The 18,223-nt window shown below is 43.5% G+C and overlaps 1 protein-coding gene across 5 annotated transcripts in view; it reads left to right on the top strand.

Annotated features, from left to right (window-relative positions):
* Window positions 1–11,634, top strand: part of ARMC2 (armadillo repeat containing 2) — a 179,442-nt gene extending 167,808 nt beyond the window's left edge. For 4 of the 5 annotated variants that reach the window (XM_033936137.1, XM_033936136.1, XM_033936138.1 and 1 more), the window contains exon 18: window positions 11,261–11,634. In XM_033936137.1, the coding sequence (XP_033792028.1) occupies window positions 11,261–11,412 (152 nt within the window). In that variant the 3' untranslated portion in view covers window positions 11,413–11,634. The remainder of the gene's footprint in view (window positions 1–11,260) is intronic. The other variant, XM_033936140.1, reaches the window with a different exon arrangement.
* Window positions 11,635–18,223: the final 6,589 nt, after the last annotated feature.

The raw sequence follows: 18,223 nt of genomic DNA, 5'->3' as shown, positions 1-18,223 counted from the left end.
AAATTTTTTCCTTTTTAATGCAGTTTCCCTCGCAAAATCAGGGACAATATGTATTTTTGAATCTTGACATTTGAGATTTTTATTTTCTTTAGCTAATTGACAAATTTCCAGCGCTTGTTGATGTCTCAGTAGTTTGAATATTAATGTCCTTGGTCCAGTTTGTGAAGTTTTCCTTTGTGTTGGTATCCGGTGTGCCCTTTCGATTTCCAGTGGTGTTTTAAATTTTAATGGTAGCACTTTAGGTAGAAAGTGTTCCAAAAAAGTAATAGGATTATTTTTTTCTACCCCTTCCGGTATTCCTATTATTCTTAAATTATTTCTTCTTTCACGGTTCCAGCTGTCTTCAAGGTCTTTTTTAATTTCTTCTACCTCTTTCCATATGATTTTGTTTTGTCTTGCGTTCAGATTAAGTTGTTCAAAGTTATCCTCTATTAGGTTTATTCTGTTTTCCGTCACTTCCACTCTTTTAGTTAATGCTGCTGCATCTTCAATAGCTTTTTGTAGTTTTTTGTTGCTGTCCAGAACAATTTCTTTAATTTGTCTTAATTCTTCCATTACATCGAGGTTGTCATCTGATGGCAGTGGAGCTTTTGAAGGAGTGATGCTTGGCTCCGGTTTTGATCGTTTATTACTTCCTGTACCGGATCCTCCTGCTCCTAAATCGCTTTTGTTCTGTTTGCTAGACGTCATTGTCTTTCAATATTTAGATATTTTTCTTTTGAATTTTGATTTTTTTTTGTAGTAATTTCAAAATTATAGCTTTTGAGTATGGAGCTATTCGTTTACCCGACCATCGGAATGCGCGTCCAAGCCACGCCCCCCTGCACCCTTTCCTAAACCTTGGGACGCACAGGTCTTGTGCCTCGAGCACTGTGCCTTTAAGCAATGTCCAGGCTTCCTTTACGGTCTTCACCTTCCCTGAGCTGCTGCTGAGCTTTTTTCCTACCATTTTCCTCATGTCCTTGTAGTTTCCTTTTCTGAAGTTGAGTGCTGTCGTTGTGGTTCTTTTCACCTTTGATGTTCCCATGTTTAATTTGTACTGGATCATGTTGTGATCGCTGTTCCCTAATGGTGCTAGTACCACCACTTCCTTTGCGGGTCCCTCTAGCCCGTTGAGGATTAGGTCTAGAGTGGCATCCCCTCGCGTTGGTTCTGTGACCAGCTGCTCCATGAAACAATCCCTTATCGCCTCTAGGAATTTAGTTTCTCTCGTGCAATTTGAGTGCCCAATGTCCCAGTCTATTCCCAGATAGTTGAAATCCCCCATAACCACCACCCTTCCACTTTTGCACACCTGCCTCAGTTCGGCCTCCAGGTCCAGGTCGTTTGCTTCTGGCTGTCCTGGTGGGCGATAGTACAGTCCCAATTTGATGTCAGCTCCTTCCCCCCCTGTCAGCTTAACCCATAGTGACTCCAGACTGTCTGCCCTTATTGTTGTTTCTGTTCTGGATGAAGGAATGGAGTCCTTGATATACAGTGCTATTCCTCCCCCCTTCTTGTGTGCTCTGTCCTTCCTGTAGAGTTTGTACCCTGGAAGGGCCACATCCCATTTGTTGTCCTCTGACCACCATGTCTCTGTGATTCCTATTATGTCTATGTCCTTATTTCCGGCTATAACTTCTAGCTCCCCCATTTTAGTCCTTAGGCTCCTAGCATTTGTATATAGGCAATTTAATTCCCAGTTTGTTACCTTTTCTTTTGGATCTACTCTTGATTTGTTGCTCCTGCTGGTCTCCTCACGTGTTGCCTCCTGTGGTGTGTCTATCCCGTCCTCTGCCCGCTTCTTTGTTCTTTGATAGCCCTCTGGATCTGGCTGTTTCCTCCTTGTCTTGCTCTTTAGCTCTAGTTGCCTCTCGGGTCCCTGTGCTGCATCTTTGGGTTTATGTCCATAAAGTGTCCATTTTGTCTCTAGTCCACTATCGCCATTTCCTGTTTCAGTATCCTTGCTTGATACTGTGGTCCGATGTGTCGAGGTCAGATCGACTATCGGCTTTCCCCTTGTTATCAGTTTAAAGTCATGTCTATGCAGGTCTGGATGTTACGTGCCAGCATCCTCGTCCCAGCCGTGCTCAAATGCAGTCTGTCTCTCCTGTAGAGCTTGTTTTTCCCCAGGAAGGTTGACCAGTTCCGTACAAAGAGGAAACCCTCCTCGTCACACCATCGCCTCAGCCATCCATTTGTTGCTTGCAGCTCGGTCTGCCTCTTCGCATCTGCTCTTGGTACTGGAAGGACCTCTGAAAAGGCTATCTTCCCTGTCCTCAGCTTCAGCTTCCTCCCCAGGATCTTAAACTGCTCGGTCAGTGTAGTCATGTTGAAATTCCTTCTGCTGACATCATTTGTTCCGACGTGGATTATCACTACTGTGTCCTCTGTCTCAGCTCCCTCCATGATACTCTCGATTCTGTCGGAGATGTCCTTTGTCCTCGCCCCTGGGAGACATGTCACTAGGCGATCCGCTCTGCCTCCTGCTATGTGACTGTCCACCTCTCTCAGGATTGAATCTCCCACCACGATAGCAGATTTTCCTCTCCTCAGCTTCCTCCTGGGTCTCAGGTCTGTGTCGATGATTGGGTCCTCCAATCCTTCCTTCTCCTGGTTGGTTCCTCTGCAAGGTTCCTCTCCCTCGGCTCCTGGTGGGTCCTGGTGGCTCCTGGCGGGTCCTGTCCTCCATCCGTTTGTTCCCTTCTGAAGAGCGGGTGATCCTGTGTTTCTACCATCTTGCAGGCCTCCTCGATGAATCTTTCGAGCTCTCTGACCTGTTCGTTGATGTGGTTTTCTCTGGTGGTGTCCTCAGCTGGTTCAAATTCCCTTGGTTCCTCTATGGAGCGGAGTCCCTCTAGCTCCTGTACTTTGATCTGCAGTCTCCCGACCTCCTTTTTTAGGCTAGCCAGTTCCTGACATCGACTGCATATGTAGGCCTGCCTCCCGGAAGGGAGGTAGTCATACATGTGACAATCAATACAGTATACTAGAAAGCTTCGCTGGCCTTCTGCTGCCTCCATTATTCCTTCCCTGTGATTAAAGTTGGTGCACTGGAGTGTGCCCGATGTGTCTCTAGGTGGAGAAGTAAAGAGAGAAAAAATAATGAGTATAGAAGAAAGGGTATATATATATATATATATATATTTTTTTTTTTTTTTTTAAATTGAAGAAGATTGAAGATTGAATTGAATTTGCTGCTGAGCAGCCTGGACTCCTGGCTCCTTCTCTCGGCTCCTTCGCAAAGGCGCCCTCGCTAAGGCGAGCGCCTTTGCCGCGCGCCGAACGGCCGCGCGCCGTTGGCTCGCCCCCTTTTAAGGGGGAGTCTGGGCTTGCCGACGTTGCTGTGACGCTGGGGGGTGGGCGGAGCTTCCTCTCGCTGCTACCCCACGCTGTCCACCTGCCTTCCGACTTGCCTGCCCTCGCCCACATAGTATAAACGTGATACATAATAACCTATATATGTAGTGGTTACATTGGACATTTTGACACATTTGAATCGGTCATTTTGATACATTTAGTTACTAACTTGAAAACTGTCATGTGGGTACTGCAGACAATTTGGTATATTGAGTTTCCAGTCTTAAATTCTGAACATTGGTTATATAGGAATTATCTTATATTCAGAGCATTGGCTATAGAGGTTATCAGATTTTATAGAGTCATCTTTCAGTGGAGATTAATTAAGTTTGTACTTATCATTGAGGCTTCTGAAGAGCCATGTCTTCTGAATGTGGTGTATTCAGCAATTGCTCAACTCTCAGTAGGAAGAAAGTTCCATATTTTTACTATTTGATCATTGAATGCTTTACAATGGGAGCTTTTATATTTTATACCTTTCATTGGTGGAAATGATAGCTTTAGGCAGTTGAAGATGCAGTGATTGGCAGATCAAGTAGTATGACATGTTTGAATTTTGATTTGTAGAATATCAGCCTTACTGCAGTGTTTTCTAGCAGTTGAATTTTTTTTATTTTTTCGAGGCCCAATAGTAAGGTATTGCAGTAGTCTAGGGTAGTGGTTTCCAACCCTGTCCTGGAGGACCACCAGACCAGTCGGGTTTAATGAATATGCATGGAGAAGATTTGCATGCCTGGCACCTCCATTATATGCTGATCTCTCTCATGCATATTCATTAGGGCTTTCCTGAAAACCCGACTGGCCTGGTGGTCCTCCAGGACAGGGTTGAGAACCACTGGTCTAGGGTGGATAGGATGGTTGTTTGTACTAGTAATCGGTATTGATTTTGGAAGAAATATGGTCTGGCACTTCTTAACTTCTGAAGTGCAAAGAATGATTTTCGACTAGGTTGTTAACAAACTCCTCATAGTTCAGCAAGCTGTCTAGAGTTGTTCTAGACCAGGGGTGGGCAACTCCAGTCTTCGAGGGCCGGAATCCAGTTGGGTTTTCAGGATTTCCCCAATGAATATGCATTGAAAGCAGTGCATGCAAATAGATCTCATGGATATTCATTGGGGAATTCCTGAAAACCCGACTGGATTCTGGCCCTCAAAGACCGGAGTTGCGCACCCCTGGTCTAGAACAACTCCTAATACCTTTGAGGATTTCTCGATATTAAAAGTAATTCCATTTACTAGGTTAATGATAAGTGGAATGGAATGTGTGTCTACTGAACCATAGCAGTCTGTTTTATTCCATGTTTAGTTTGACATTATGTCTTGCTGACCTTTGTTGTACTTTCTCTAGTGTACTGGCAAGTTTGATTTACATGGTTGTTAAGTTCAAGTCCCCTGGGATTAGTAGGAAGACGTTATCTATGTAGGAGAAGAGCGTATAACACACAAGGGTATGCGCGGTACGTAAAAACCACGTATAACGCGCGCGTTATATGCGAGAAAATACGGTACTTCTGCTCAGTTTTCACCTGCGAAGCGTCAGGATCCAGACCTCAGCTACAGACAAAGGGGAGCTCGGAGGACCCATTCCGGGATATGGAATTTACCGCGAGCAACGTCTACCACGAGCTATCAAAACTAAAAGTAAACAAAGCTATGGGCCCGGATAATCTACACCCTAGAGTACTTCGAGATGATATGAAAGCTGCCAATCAGGTGGAGAAAGCTTCAGCAAAGGCTGGACAAATGCTGGGTTGCATCAGAAGGAGCTTTATCAGCCGAAAGCCTGAAGTCATACTGCCATTATACAAATCCATGGTGAGACCTCACCTGGAGTACTGTGTCCAGTTTTAGAGGCCACATTATCAAAAGGATGTGAAGAGAATGGAGTCGATTCAGAAAATGGCCACTAGGATGGTCTAAGGACTTAAAGATCTCCCATATGAAGAACGTCTGTGCAGACTGCGCTTATATTCTCTCGAAGAGCGCAGAGAAAGGAGGGACATGATAGAAACATTCTAATACCATCTGCTTGAGGCGTGCTCCTCGCATGAAAGCTAGTAGCCTCTTGCTGCCACTGGTTTGTTCCAGTCCACATCAGGCATATTGAAGTCTCCCATCAGCACTGTATCTCCACGCAGTGTGATGGTCTCAATGTCTTCAATTAGTATATCGTCTGCATCCTCCTTTTGTCTTGGTGGTCTGTATACAACACCAAGATACAGACATTTGTTATTGCCCCTGGCAAGGTTCACCCAGAGGGATTCTCCCGTATACTTGATGTCTGTGATTTTAGTAACTTTGATGACTTCTCTAATGTATAGAGCTCCTCCTCCTCCTGATTTGCCTTCTCTGTCGTGACGGAGTAAGTTATATCCTGATATGACCATATCCCATCCGTGAGACTCCGAGAACCACGTTTCTGATATTGCCACTACATCAAGGTCGGTGTTTCTCATTTTTGTTTCCAGTTCCAGTATTTTGTTGCCTAAGCTACGGGCATTAGCATACAAGGCTGTCCATTCTTTCTGTTTGCATGGAGTGTTTTTGTTTTTGTTTTTTTTAAATCTTTATTCATTTTCATATTTTACATGAAGTGTACAAAATATTGAATTACAACTATTGATTACACAATATCACTTTTATATCTATTACATAATATTCTAAACATATTTTTATCCCCTCCCCCACCCCCCACCCTTCAAGTACTTTCCAATCATCTTATACTTATTGTATACCATATTATAACATGTTATGTAAAATTATTTTCACTACCCCCCTCCATGTGTGCCACAAAGAAGACAACAAAAAGAAGAAAAGAAGAAGAGAAATCCTACTATTCATTCACTACAATATTTTGTCAATGGCCCCCATATTTTTATAAATTTAGGATATGTCCCTCTTTGTATTGCTATTGCTCTTTCCATTTTGAATATATGACAAATTGTATTCCACCAAAATGTATCATTAAGGTTACTATGATTCTTCCAGTTATTGGTTATACACTGAATGGCAACTCCTGTCATGACTAGTAAAAGCTTGTTATTTTCTGGTGAAATTTGACTTTTTTTTCTCATCATCATTCCAAATAACACTGTATCATATGATATTGCTACATAATTTTCCACATGGAGTGTTTTCTGTCCGAGATAGTTTTTCCCCTTCAATCTTGCCTTTGTCGCCCTTATTCCTGCCTCTGTTTCTTTTAGTATTCACGCAATTTCTTACCTCTGACTCCAAGATGGAGTCTCCGTTTCTCCCTCTGTCCCCCACTTTATCGACTCGATTACTTACCTCAGATACTAAGTCTCTATCTCTCGCTCTGTCTCTCTCTGTATTGACCCAAGATAATTCGCCTTCCTCGATTTTGCCTTTGTCTCCTTTGGTATTGCCTCTGTCCCCTTTAGTATTAGCGCGATTACTTACCTCAGGTTCCAAGATGGATTTACTTACCCTACTAGTGTGAGAGTGGGTCCCCTCCCCCGGCTCACCTAGTTTAAAGCCTTCTGGAGTTAAGAGGTGATAGGATCAGGAGTAATCTAAGGAAATACTTTTTTACAGAAACGGTGGTAGTTGCATGGAACAGTCTCCTAGAAGAGGTGGTAAATTCAAAAGGGCATGGGATAGGCATGTGGGATCTTTGAGAGAGAGGAAGAGATAATGGTTACTGTGGATGGGCAGACTGGATGGGCCATTTAGCCTTTATCTGCCATCATGTTTCTGTTTCTGTGACACAGGACTGCAAATGACCTTCGTCGGTATATATCCTTAACATGTTCTCATTACCAAGTTTCCGGCTTCTCAGTGTTCAATGGTATCCCGGTTCATGAAAGACTTCTTGAAACTGCATTACTCAGCTACAGTATCTTGTCTGGAAAATGCCCTTTCTAGTAGCAGTTTCTTCAACTAGAAAGATAAACTTCAAGCCTTCGTCACCTATGAATTAAATATTCAGTGTCATCTTTACAAAATAGTTATAGCTACTTATCTTTAAAAAATAAATACACCAATCCTACTGTAAATCAAATACAGGCATGAACAAACATAGGACCACCCAAACTATGAAAGCAAAGAGGAAAAAGCCTCAGAACTCTACCACCTCCCTATTTGAATATGGGTAGGTGGCTGCTGGTAATGAAAGGGTGGCTTCATGCAATGCAAAAATCAGCATTGAATTATCTTAAATATTTTAAGTGCTTACCTGTTGTTGGAGAAATTAATCACACCAAATTCTGCCAGCGTTTTGCATTTCCAGCTGTTTTTTTCAACGCATCAAAAACGATGTCTGCTCTCCTACTTATCTTTAAAGCAAAAGTGCAATGACATCATGACTGGTAGGAACTTTGATGGCAGTTTCAGAGATTGAGAAGTAAGACTACACTGAGCAGACTTCTGTGGAAAAAACAGATCAGCCCTGGTCCTATTCCCAACTACTGAGGGTTGCGCAGTGGTTAAAGCTTTAACCTCAGCACCCTGAGGTTGCTCCTTGTGACCCTGGGCAAGTCACCTAATCCCCCCTTTGCCCCAGGTACATTAGCTAGATTGTGAGCCCACCAGGAGAGACAGGGAAAAATGCTTGAGGACCTGAATAAATTCATGTAGCTATTTATTTATTCAGTATAGAAACTGAATAAATAAATAGTGTGACAAGTTTCAGCCTCTGATAAGCAAAGCTGGTATTGTGACATCATAATGCCTCATTCCACCAATAAGAGCCAACCTCATCAGTGATGTCACAATGGCTTGATTGTGCTATACTTGGCTCACTTTTACTACATTTTGATTTCTAGAGTGATGCAGTGGTTAAAGCTACAGCCTCCGTACCCTGAGGTCATGGGTTCAACCCCACGCTGCTCCTTGTGACCCTGGGCAAGTCACTTAATCCCCCCATTGCCCCAGGTACATTAGATAGATTGTGAGCCCACCAGGACTGACAGGGAAAAATGCTTGAGGACCTGAATAAATTCATGTGAACCATTCTGAACTCCTCTGGGAGAACAGTATAGAAAATTGAATACATAATGTGATAACCAGAGCTGGTATTGTGACATCATAATGCCTCATTCCACCAATGCCTAAGAGTCAACCTCATCAGTGATGTCACAATGGCTTCATTGTCCTATACTTGGCTCACTTTTACTCCATTTTGATTTCTAGAGTGGTGCAGTGGTTAAAGCTACAGCCTCAGCACCCTGCTCCTTGTGACCTTGGGCAAGTCACTTAATTCCCCCATTTCCCAGGTACATTAGATTGTGAGCTCCCCTGGGAGAACGGTATAGAAAATTGAATCAATAAATACTGGAGTTGTTGTCGAAGCCCACTCTAGTCTTGATCCTGATCTGGTTTTTGCCATTTACAGGACCTAAACCATAGAAGTCTGTCTGGCCTAGATCCTTGCGCCCCAAAACTATCAGGGAGAGACAATGATTAAGGAAGGAGTGGACCCTGGGCAGACTGTGTAATGCATCCCAAATTGGTCCCACTTTCCCATGTGAGAAGGCTTAACGGGAGGAATTGCTTGGAAAGTCTGTGCGACCACAACAGAACCATTATTGTTACTGTGTCCCTTCTGAAGTAGAGAGCTGCACGGGAACGGGGACGACGGGAATCCCACGGGACCCGCGGGCATCCCGCGGGTTCCCCCTTTGGGTCACGGGGATCCCGTGGGGACGCCCCTAGGGTCGCGGGGATCCCGTGGGGACGCCCCCTAGGGTCGCGGGGATCCCGTGGGGACGCCTCCGAGGGTCGCGGGGTTCCTGCGGGGCTGGATGTACTCAGTCGCGCAGCTCTTCTCCCTACCTTCTCTGCTTGCAGCACAGAGCCGAACGGAAGTCTTCCCGACGTCAGCGCTGATGTCGGAGGGGAGGGAGGGCTTAAACAAAGCCCTCCCTCCCTCCGACGTCAGCGCTGACGTCGGGAAGACTTCCGTTTGGCTCTGTGCTGCAGGCAGTGCAGGTAAGGAGGAGAGTAGCCTCGCGGTTCGAGTGGCTACCAAGGGAGGGGGCGGTTCGCCCCGCCACACCCCGCCCCGGTTGCAGCACAGCCGGCCAGGTCCCCTTACTTTTGTGGCACTTCCCCGACCGACCGACAACAGCCCCGGTCCGACAATCCTCCCTGCCCTGTAGCCGCGAATCTAAATTATCTTCTTACAGCAGCTGTAATAAGGTAATTTAGATTCGCAGTTAAGGGCAGGGAGGTTTGTCGGACCGGGGCTGTTGTCAGTCGGTCGGGGAAGTGCCACAAAAGTAAGGGGACCTGGCCGGCTGTGCTGCACCCGGGGCGGTAGAGAAGGAGTGGGGAGAAGGACGCTGAAAGGCCATGGGGAAGACGGGAGGGGGGGGGGAAGGAATCTGAAAGCACTTGAAGACAGAGGAGGGAGAAGGACGCTGAAAGCACATGGGGAATACAAAGGGGTTGGGAAGGACGCTGAAAGGACATGGGGAAGACGGGGGGGTGGAGAAGGACGCTGAAAGGCCATGGGGAAGACAGAGAGGGAGAAGGACGCTGAAAGGACATGGGGAAGCAGAGGGGGGAGAAGGACACTGAAAGCACATGTGGAAGACAGAGGGGGGAGAAGGACGCTGACAGGACATGGGGAAGATGGGGGGAGAAGGACGCTGAAAGGAAATGGGGAAGAGAGAGTAGGGAGAAGACGCTGGCAGGGAAGAAGACAGATGCCAGACTATGGGGGGAGCGGAGAGAAGAAGATGGGTGCCAGATCAATTTGGAAGGGGGAAGAAAGGGAGAGGCACAGTAACAGAGCAAATGGAAGATGCAGAAGGAAGAGAGACAGTGGATGGAAGGAATTGAATGAGAACATGAGGAAAGCAGAAACCAGGCAACAAAGGTAGGAAAATAATTATATTTCTTTTTTTTTATTTTGCTTCAGGATAAAGTAGTATATTAGTTGTGTTGATAAAAATTTATAAACATTAGAGGCTCTGGTAGAAACCCATTTGCAAAGTATGTATTCTTCCCAATTAATATTTTCAAATTAATAAAGTCTTTTTGCTTATTTGTAAATGGGTTTCTACCAGAGCCTTTAATTCAGTAGCATAATTAAATGAAATAACTATTTCTGAAGTTTATAGGGACAGGCGGGGACGGAGGGGATTCCTCACGGGGACGGGTGGGGACGGAGGGGATTCCTCGCGGGGACGGGTGGGGACGGAGGGATTCCTCACGGGGACGGGTGGGACTTTGGCGGGGACGGGTGGGGACGGGTGGGATTTCTGTCCCCGCGCAACTCTCTATTCTGAAGTTGACTTTACTGGACACTAAGGTTGGATCCGATTCAGTCAGCTGTACTCTAACATCATCAACTCTCCGTCTTTAGCTGTGAGTGGGCCACTCCTACACAATGGACAGAGTATCGTGTGCCGGGCTCAGTCCTGCTTATGATTGATCAGGTGCCCAGTCCTTCGAATTGCATTCCTTGTGAAACTTTGGGCCTGAAAGGCTGTGGATGCTCAGGACGGGCTGCATTCCTGCAGTAAGGAAACAGGTTCTTGCTTTTCAGCCTTCCCCTAGACTCTTGAGCAAAAGCAGGCTTATTTATGTTCTTATCATTTCTATAGCACTGTACATTCAACATAGTGCCTACTCAGAAGAGCTTACAGTCTCATTTGGACAGACAGACAGGACTTAGATGGGGGTTGGGGAGTTTCTTGCAGAGAATGAGAGCATGGTCATAGGTGATTTTGTGATGTTGCTTTCAACTCCTATCTAACACTTACAAAATGACATTCATGTTAGAGGTGTATCAAAATTGAGCTATGACCTATAATTATCTTTGAAAACAACATAATACCACACGTCTGATCAGATAACTTCTATAGATCCATGTTTTTACAGGAGGAATTAAAGCTGCTCTCATTACAAATCTTTCATGAGTGACTCATTTTGACAATTTCTCCATGTTACAGATGAAGAAGTGGCCTTGGAGTATAGTTCAGGAGATTTAAGAGAATATCACAGAGCATGCTGGGAGGCTGAGTTCAGACCTGTGGCACTTCAGCTTTTGGGTCGGATTCAGAGCCATCATACCTACCTGGAGCCTTTGCCCATTGCTACCTGATAATCCACGACAGCAAGAAAGGCCACAGAACCTATTCAGTAGCCATCTACACTAGTATCATGTTGTACATTTGCACTTTGCACAAATGAATGTAAAAGTTGAATGTGGTTTTTAAAAAAATTATTATTGATTAATAGTAACCAGAGGTTACGTTAAATATTTACAGAACATGTTTGTATAAGCAGTCTGTACTTGGAAATAAATATATGTTTGCAGTTCTTTTTCCTAAGCTTGTGAAGTTCTTAATGTGTAGGAACTTACTTAAATCTATTGTTTGGTGTTTGTTTTTTTGTTTTGGGGTTTTTTTGGGGGGAGGGTCGAATTGTACTGCAGCAGATGAAGGTAGCTGCTGTTGGAGTTGGAATGTGGTATATCCAGGTAGACATGTCAGTCTTGCCAGTTTGGCATCTCAAGGTTTCTAGATGAATAGATATGACAGTCTGATAGGAATAGACTGGGCGTGTCCGGATTGAGAAAACTTGCTCTAGAATGTTCCTTGTGCTGTTTTTTACATTCCATGGAGGACAGGGATTTCTCAGTTGATCCATTGAATAGTTGGTAAATGTGAAGATCAAAATAATTTTGCCAGTTTGCCCTCAAAGCTCCTCTTTGGTGTAACCCATTGGTCACAGTGGAGGTAATTCTATAAATTGATGCCTAGTCACACACAGCCGTTAACACACCAAGTGCTAATCCCTAAGACAACAGCTAACTGCAAGGAAGGAGTGGGGGGACACAAATGTATATGAAGGCACACCCATGATTTGCCCAAGTGTTGCTTATGGGAATACTATGTTACTTGTGTCACCTGCCATTAGCATCTAAATTGAGACACACTAGTATCCCATCACAGCAGCCATTATAGAATTAACACCCAACACACAGTTTCACTATGCTTAAATGAAGGTGGTAATTTATAGAATGGCTCAATGCAGGGAAACAACGCACATCCTGGATATTGGCAACAGCCCTTCTACAGAAGTGGCCCCTTTTTAGAATTGTATTTATGTCAATTGCTATCAACCGCTTCCCTCCTTACATGTATTAATGTATTAGTAGTGAATGATATGTTTGTCGGTTTTTAAAATTTTATTCAATTTTTGAACTTATGTAAATCGCATTGGATTTAGACTATGCAAAGTAATCAAAGAAATGAAATAAACTTGAAACTTGAAATTTGCAGCAGCTTTCCCTCCCTCCTATCTTCTTGTGCAGCACCTCCCGACCGACCCCCCCCTCCACCTTGATTTCTCACATGTGAGTCTCCCAAAGCAGAGGTGATGGTGGCTGCTGGGAATAGGCAGTGCTCGGAACAGGCTGCTTCTGGTCTGCCCTGCCAGGGCTTCCCTCTGCCATGTCATCAGTGACGTGGCAGAGGGCAGGCCAGGAGCAGCCTATTCCAAGCACTGTGTCTTCCAGCCAGCCACTGCCACTACTGCTGCTTTAGGAGACCCGGAGGTGTCAGGACTTACTGAATCGGTGAGTCCAAATTTTTTAAAAAGCAAATAAATTCAAATCAATTCACTAATGTGAATCAGTGAATCGATTCAAATCGGGCAGCACTAGTGGTGATTAATGGAATTCACTCAGAGAAGGGAAAAGAGAGTAGTGAAATGCCTCAAGGATTGATGCTAGGACTGATTCTGTTCAATATGTTTGTGAGCGACATTGCTGAAGAGTTAGAAGATAAGATTTGCCTTTTGACAGGTGATATTAAGATTTGTAACAGAGTGGATACCCCGGAGGGAGTGGAAAACATGAAAAAAGATCTGCAAAAGTTAGAAGAAGGTCTGGCAACTAAAATTCAATGCAAAGAAGTGCACAGTGATGCATTTGGGAAGTAGAAATCTGAGGGAGCAATATGTGGTGGGAGGTAAGAAGATAATGTGTACGTACAGGGTGAAGGACCTTGGAGTGATTGTGTCTAAGCATCTGAAGGCGACAAAACAGTGTGATAAGGCAGTGACTGTAGCCAGGACGACGCTAGGCTGTATATAACGCGGAGTAACCAGCAGAAGGGAGGTGTTGATGCCCTTGTGAGGCCACACTTGGAATATTGTGTTCAGTTTTGGAGGCCATATCTGGCCATGGATATAAGAAGGCTTGGGTCGGTCCAGAGAAGATGACAAAAATGATAGGGGGGTCTGTGCCAAAAGAAGTACAAGAAGAGACTGGAAGACCTGAATATGGAGGAGATGAGGGATAGGGGAGATATGATACAGGTTTTAAATACTTGAAAGGTATTAATATAGGACCAAATATTTTCCAGAGAAAATGGTAATACTAGATGGTATAAATTGAGGTTATGGGGAGGTAGACTTCAGAGTAATTTTAGGAAATTCTTTTACATGGAGAGAGTGGTGGATGCCTAGAATGCCCTCCCGAGGGAAGTGGTGGAAAGGAAAAGTGATGGAATTCCAAACATTAGAAAATGAATGGTCGTTGTTATGTTGTTATTCCTTTTTCTAGACGTTTCATTGAGAGAAAACTAATCAGTTGAGATGGCTCTGTGAATATATACTTCAATGATGAATATCTAACTACACATTTACATGGATATCTCAAAAAGAAAATACCCCCTATTTGAGTCACTCCAGGTTTTAGAATTAAAAATTCTTTCCTTCTTTTCTGAGTCTCTCTAGAGACATCAGGAAAAATCTGAATATGTTGCCCCAGGAAGTCTTTGGATCTATTTTTAAAGAAAAGTTTTAATATCCAATCCTTATCTGGAGCCAAAGCAACAGACAACAAGAGAGTAGCTGGAACAGCCAGTTCTCTATCTGATTGTTCCAGTATTACCGAAATGTCCAATGACCTCTCCCGGAGTTCCTCAATTTTTTCTTCTTCTTTGGATTGGGGCTTAGCAGGTAAGTAATACACTCTTGTAAGAGGAGGCAAAGAGTTTTCAGGAATTTCCAAAATTTCCATAAAATATCTTTTCACCATTTCTCTTGGAGAAGTTGACAGGATTCTTGGAAAATTTATAAATCTCAAGTTATTTATTCAACCATTATTCTCCTGCACTTCCAACTTCTTCCTGAGTAATATATTATCTTTAACCAACATATCTTGATTTTGTTTCAGTAGCATTAGCTCCTTATTTGTATTTTGTGTCTCAGTTTTAAATTGTAACATGTCCTGCTTTAAAACTTTTATTTCTTCCTTTTGTTCTTTTAGTTCTTTATCCAAACTTTTTATTTGAGGATTTAAGGAATTCCCTAGATTCACTACTAAGTCCCATAATGCTTCAAGTGTGACTGTAGGAGGTTTTGTAGGTGAAAAAAGTTGTAATGGTGTAGTATCTAAATGTTCTGAAATTAGCTTTACCTCAGTGACGTCTTGTATTCCTCCAACCTCTGTTGTCCCGGTCGCAAGTCCCGTTGTCATATTCAGCGAGCCCTCCATACTAGCCTCTGTGGACAAAGAAGTAACCACCTCCTCAGGTGGATTCTGGTCCCGTGGGGAGCTGGCAGCTTGCGGCGTCGTTTGGAGGGGTGGCGTCCTAACGTCGGGGCTAAGAGTGACATCATGCTCGGGGGAACCCACCACACTACTCTCCGGGGGTATCCCCAACGAGCTAGCACCCGATCCTTCTTGTTCCCGTTGTAGACGTCGGAGAAAATCATCAATAGTAACCACTGGGGTTAAGGGTCGCCGGGAGGCTCCTCCGGTGTTCCTTCCTCGTCTTTTCGGCATTGTTAGAGAAAGAAAGAAAGAAGAACTTCAACGCTAACCTCACTGCAGCGGACAAGGAGTAAACATCTTAGATCCAATAATAGGGAGCAGGATCCGATCCGGATCTATATACCCCAAATAAAATTGCCCACTACCGGCTCCCGGACTCCATGCCCTGTGGCCGCGCGGCTGCGGCCGCAACCGCAGCAGCGGATGTTTTTAATGCTGTCGGAGACGGACCCGGTGACGTCAGGGGTCTGTCTCTGTAAGTGCCTGTATGTACCGCCAATCAAGAGGAGAAAAGCCGCCGCTGTACAGTCCGGGACCAGCAATGGGACACCCCACAAACCCTCCTCCAGTCCGGTAAACTGCTCCCAGTGTGGCTACAGCAGCGGATGTTTTTAATGCTGTCGGAGACGGACCCGGTGACGTCAGGGGTCCGTCTCTGTAAGTGCCTGTATGCACCGCCAATCAAGAGGAGAAAAGCCGCCGCTGTACAGTCCGGGACCAGCAACGGGACACCCCACAAACTCTCCTCCAGTCCGGTAAACTGCTCCCAGTGTGGCTACAGCAGCGGGTGCTTTTAATGCTGTCGGAGACGGACCCGGTGACGTCAGGGGTCCGTCTCTGTAAGTGCCTGTATGCACCGCCAATCAAGAGGAGAAAAGCCGCCGCTATACAGTCCGGGACCAGCAACGGGACACCCCACAAACTCTCCTCCAGTCCGGTAAACTGCTCCCTGCACTTTAGTCAGATAAGGATTTTTCTTATTTAATTAATTTGAATTATATATGTTCTACTCTTTAATTATGGATCCAATAATATTGAGGACTAGTGTGAGATCAGCTAGATTAGTATTTCCTTGTAGTAATATTAATTATGGAATTTTAGTTTAATATGTTGTTTGATCTCACTTTACTGTACAAGATGTATATGCTTGGAAATATTGTAAAATTTTATAAATAAATAATAATAATAAAAAAAAAGAAAATGAATGGTATATATTGAAGAGCTAAGGCCAATACTGGGCAGACTTGCAGGGTCTATGTCCCGTATATGGCAATTCGCTGTAGGATGGGCTAGGGAGGACACTGATGGGCAGACTTTACGATATGTATCTGCAAACAATGAAATGGTTGGATGGGTTGGAGTTGGCTTCAAAAACAAAACCCCAGCTTTTATTTACAAAGCACTGGTTCCTTATACTTCATCTAGATTACTGAGGTCTAATGACCAACATTTATTAATCATTCCCTCCCTTAAAATTATTAACACGACGGCAATCCATCTTTTCCGTTACAGCTCCTCAAACATGGAATTCCCTTCCAATTTACTTAAGAGAGGAAAAAAATTTGGAAAAATTTAAGAGCAAACTCAAAAGCTTTCTTTTTAAAGATGCATTTAATGACTAAATGAGTTGCCTAGGAGTTTCATTTTATCTCAATATCTTTTGAGAGTTTTGTCCCTTCCCTTCCTATTGTTCTTGACCTTAATTGTCTTTCTTTTTATTAATCAGATTGTATTTCTTTTCCTATTCTTTCCTTGTGTTTTATTATGTTTGCAAAGTTGGTTTTTATTATGTTTTGTAAGATTTAGTCTTTTTGTTACTTAGGTTTGTCTCCCCTAATTTTGTAATTTTATCAATTTGTTCATCGCTTAGAATTTGCAATAAGCGATTAATCAAATTTTATAATAAACTTGAAACTTGAAGAGAACTGTGGAGGATGGTTTGTTTCCACAATAACAAATTTGCTAATGATAATCCACAAATGCTTAAGTGAGACAGGACCCAACACAGCCCGTGTTTCGGCAGACATGCCTTCCTCAGAGGTCCTGCAATAATGGAAATGTTATGATTATATGAGAAGTGTAATAAATATGTAAAAAGATATGGTGGATTGTTTGTGGGACCTGAATATGAAGTCCTAAGATTAAAGGTGAAATCCATAAAGGATGGAGAAAGTGTGATAGACTGTTTAGACCAGACTGATTATGCAAAAATGTGAGTGCTATTAGTGCACATGTTTAAAAGGCCAGTTAGTGGAGGCAGAGAAACTATGATGGTGTTGGGAGCGAAAACCATAGTGTGTGTACTGGTGAGAAAGACCCGCTATGGAACTTAATCGTCAAAAGTTCTATGGTGTAGCTGATGTAACATGCCAAATATACACACCAAATTGATGTTAAAATATCAGAAGACAAAATGTGGATTCAAAATAGTTATATAACCTTAAAACACAAAACATACCATACATTAATAAATGACCTCTAAACATAATGCTAGTCATATTATTCATAAAAATAACAAACAAACATCAAACATAATGAAATAAAATACAGTGGTCATGTGGAGTATAAAAATTGAATAACCATATATAAATAACATGTAAAAACAGCTTAGATGTCTTCTTTACTTTAAAATAGTAGTTCTCCCCACTTTAGGTTTTCTGTTTGTTAAGTATTGTCTAGTTGGTACTTATCTGTTCAATGTTTCCCCCTTTTTTATTGTAAAACGCTTAGAGGGGCATAATAAAAAAAAAAGTCTAAGTCTCCTTTTGGCCTAAGGCCTTAAACGTTGAAAGTAGAAGGAGGGAAAATGTCCATTATAAAAAAAAAATGTCCAAAACGAGGTTTTTTTAAAAATAATGGCCTGCCTCTACGTTCAGCTGTTTAAACGCCCAGACCACCACTACGTCTAAACCTACACCATATAATCAACCCCCAAAAACCCTAAGTCCCAAATGCCCAAAACAAGGGCTTTTAGGTGAAGGAGGAGCCAGTCCTTCACCTAAAAGCTGGATTCTGTAACCGGTGTCTGTCAAAAACAACCTTTCGGTGAACATAAGAACATAAGAACTGCCTTCTCCGGATCAGACCTTCGGTCCATCAAGTCCGGCGATCCGCACACGCGGAGGCCCTGCCAGGTGTACACCTGGCGTAATTTATAGTCCCTTCCACTGAAATGAAAAGATGTCACAAACAAAAGAAAAGCAGCACTGCTATCGTTCTGAAAGGGGAGTTACAGTTAACTGGAGGAAAAAGCCTCAGATAGGAGCCCTTCCACCACCACAATAGTGGTCCAAGGTGGTTGGACGTAACACCTCACTGGCAAAAAACCTCCAGACCGGCTCCCCGT

This window comes from Geotrypetes seraphini, chromosome 3 (genome assembly GCF_902459505.1).
Source record: "Geotrypetes seraphini chromosome 3, aGeoSer1.1, whole genome shotgun sequence".
NCBI classification, from domain to species: domain Eukaryota; kingdom Metazoa; phylum Chordata; class Amphibia; order Gymnophiona; family Dermophiidae; genus Geotrypetes; species Geotrypetes seraphini.
The sequence above is the reverse complement of the archived record's forward strand: the minus strand, read 5'-3'. Positions and strand labels throughout refer to the sequence as shown.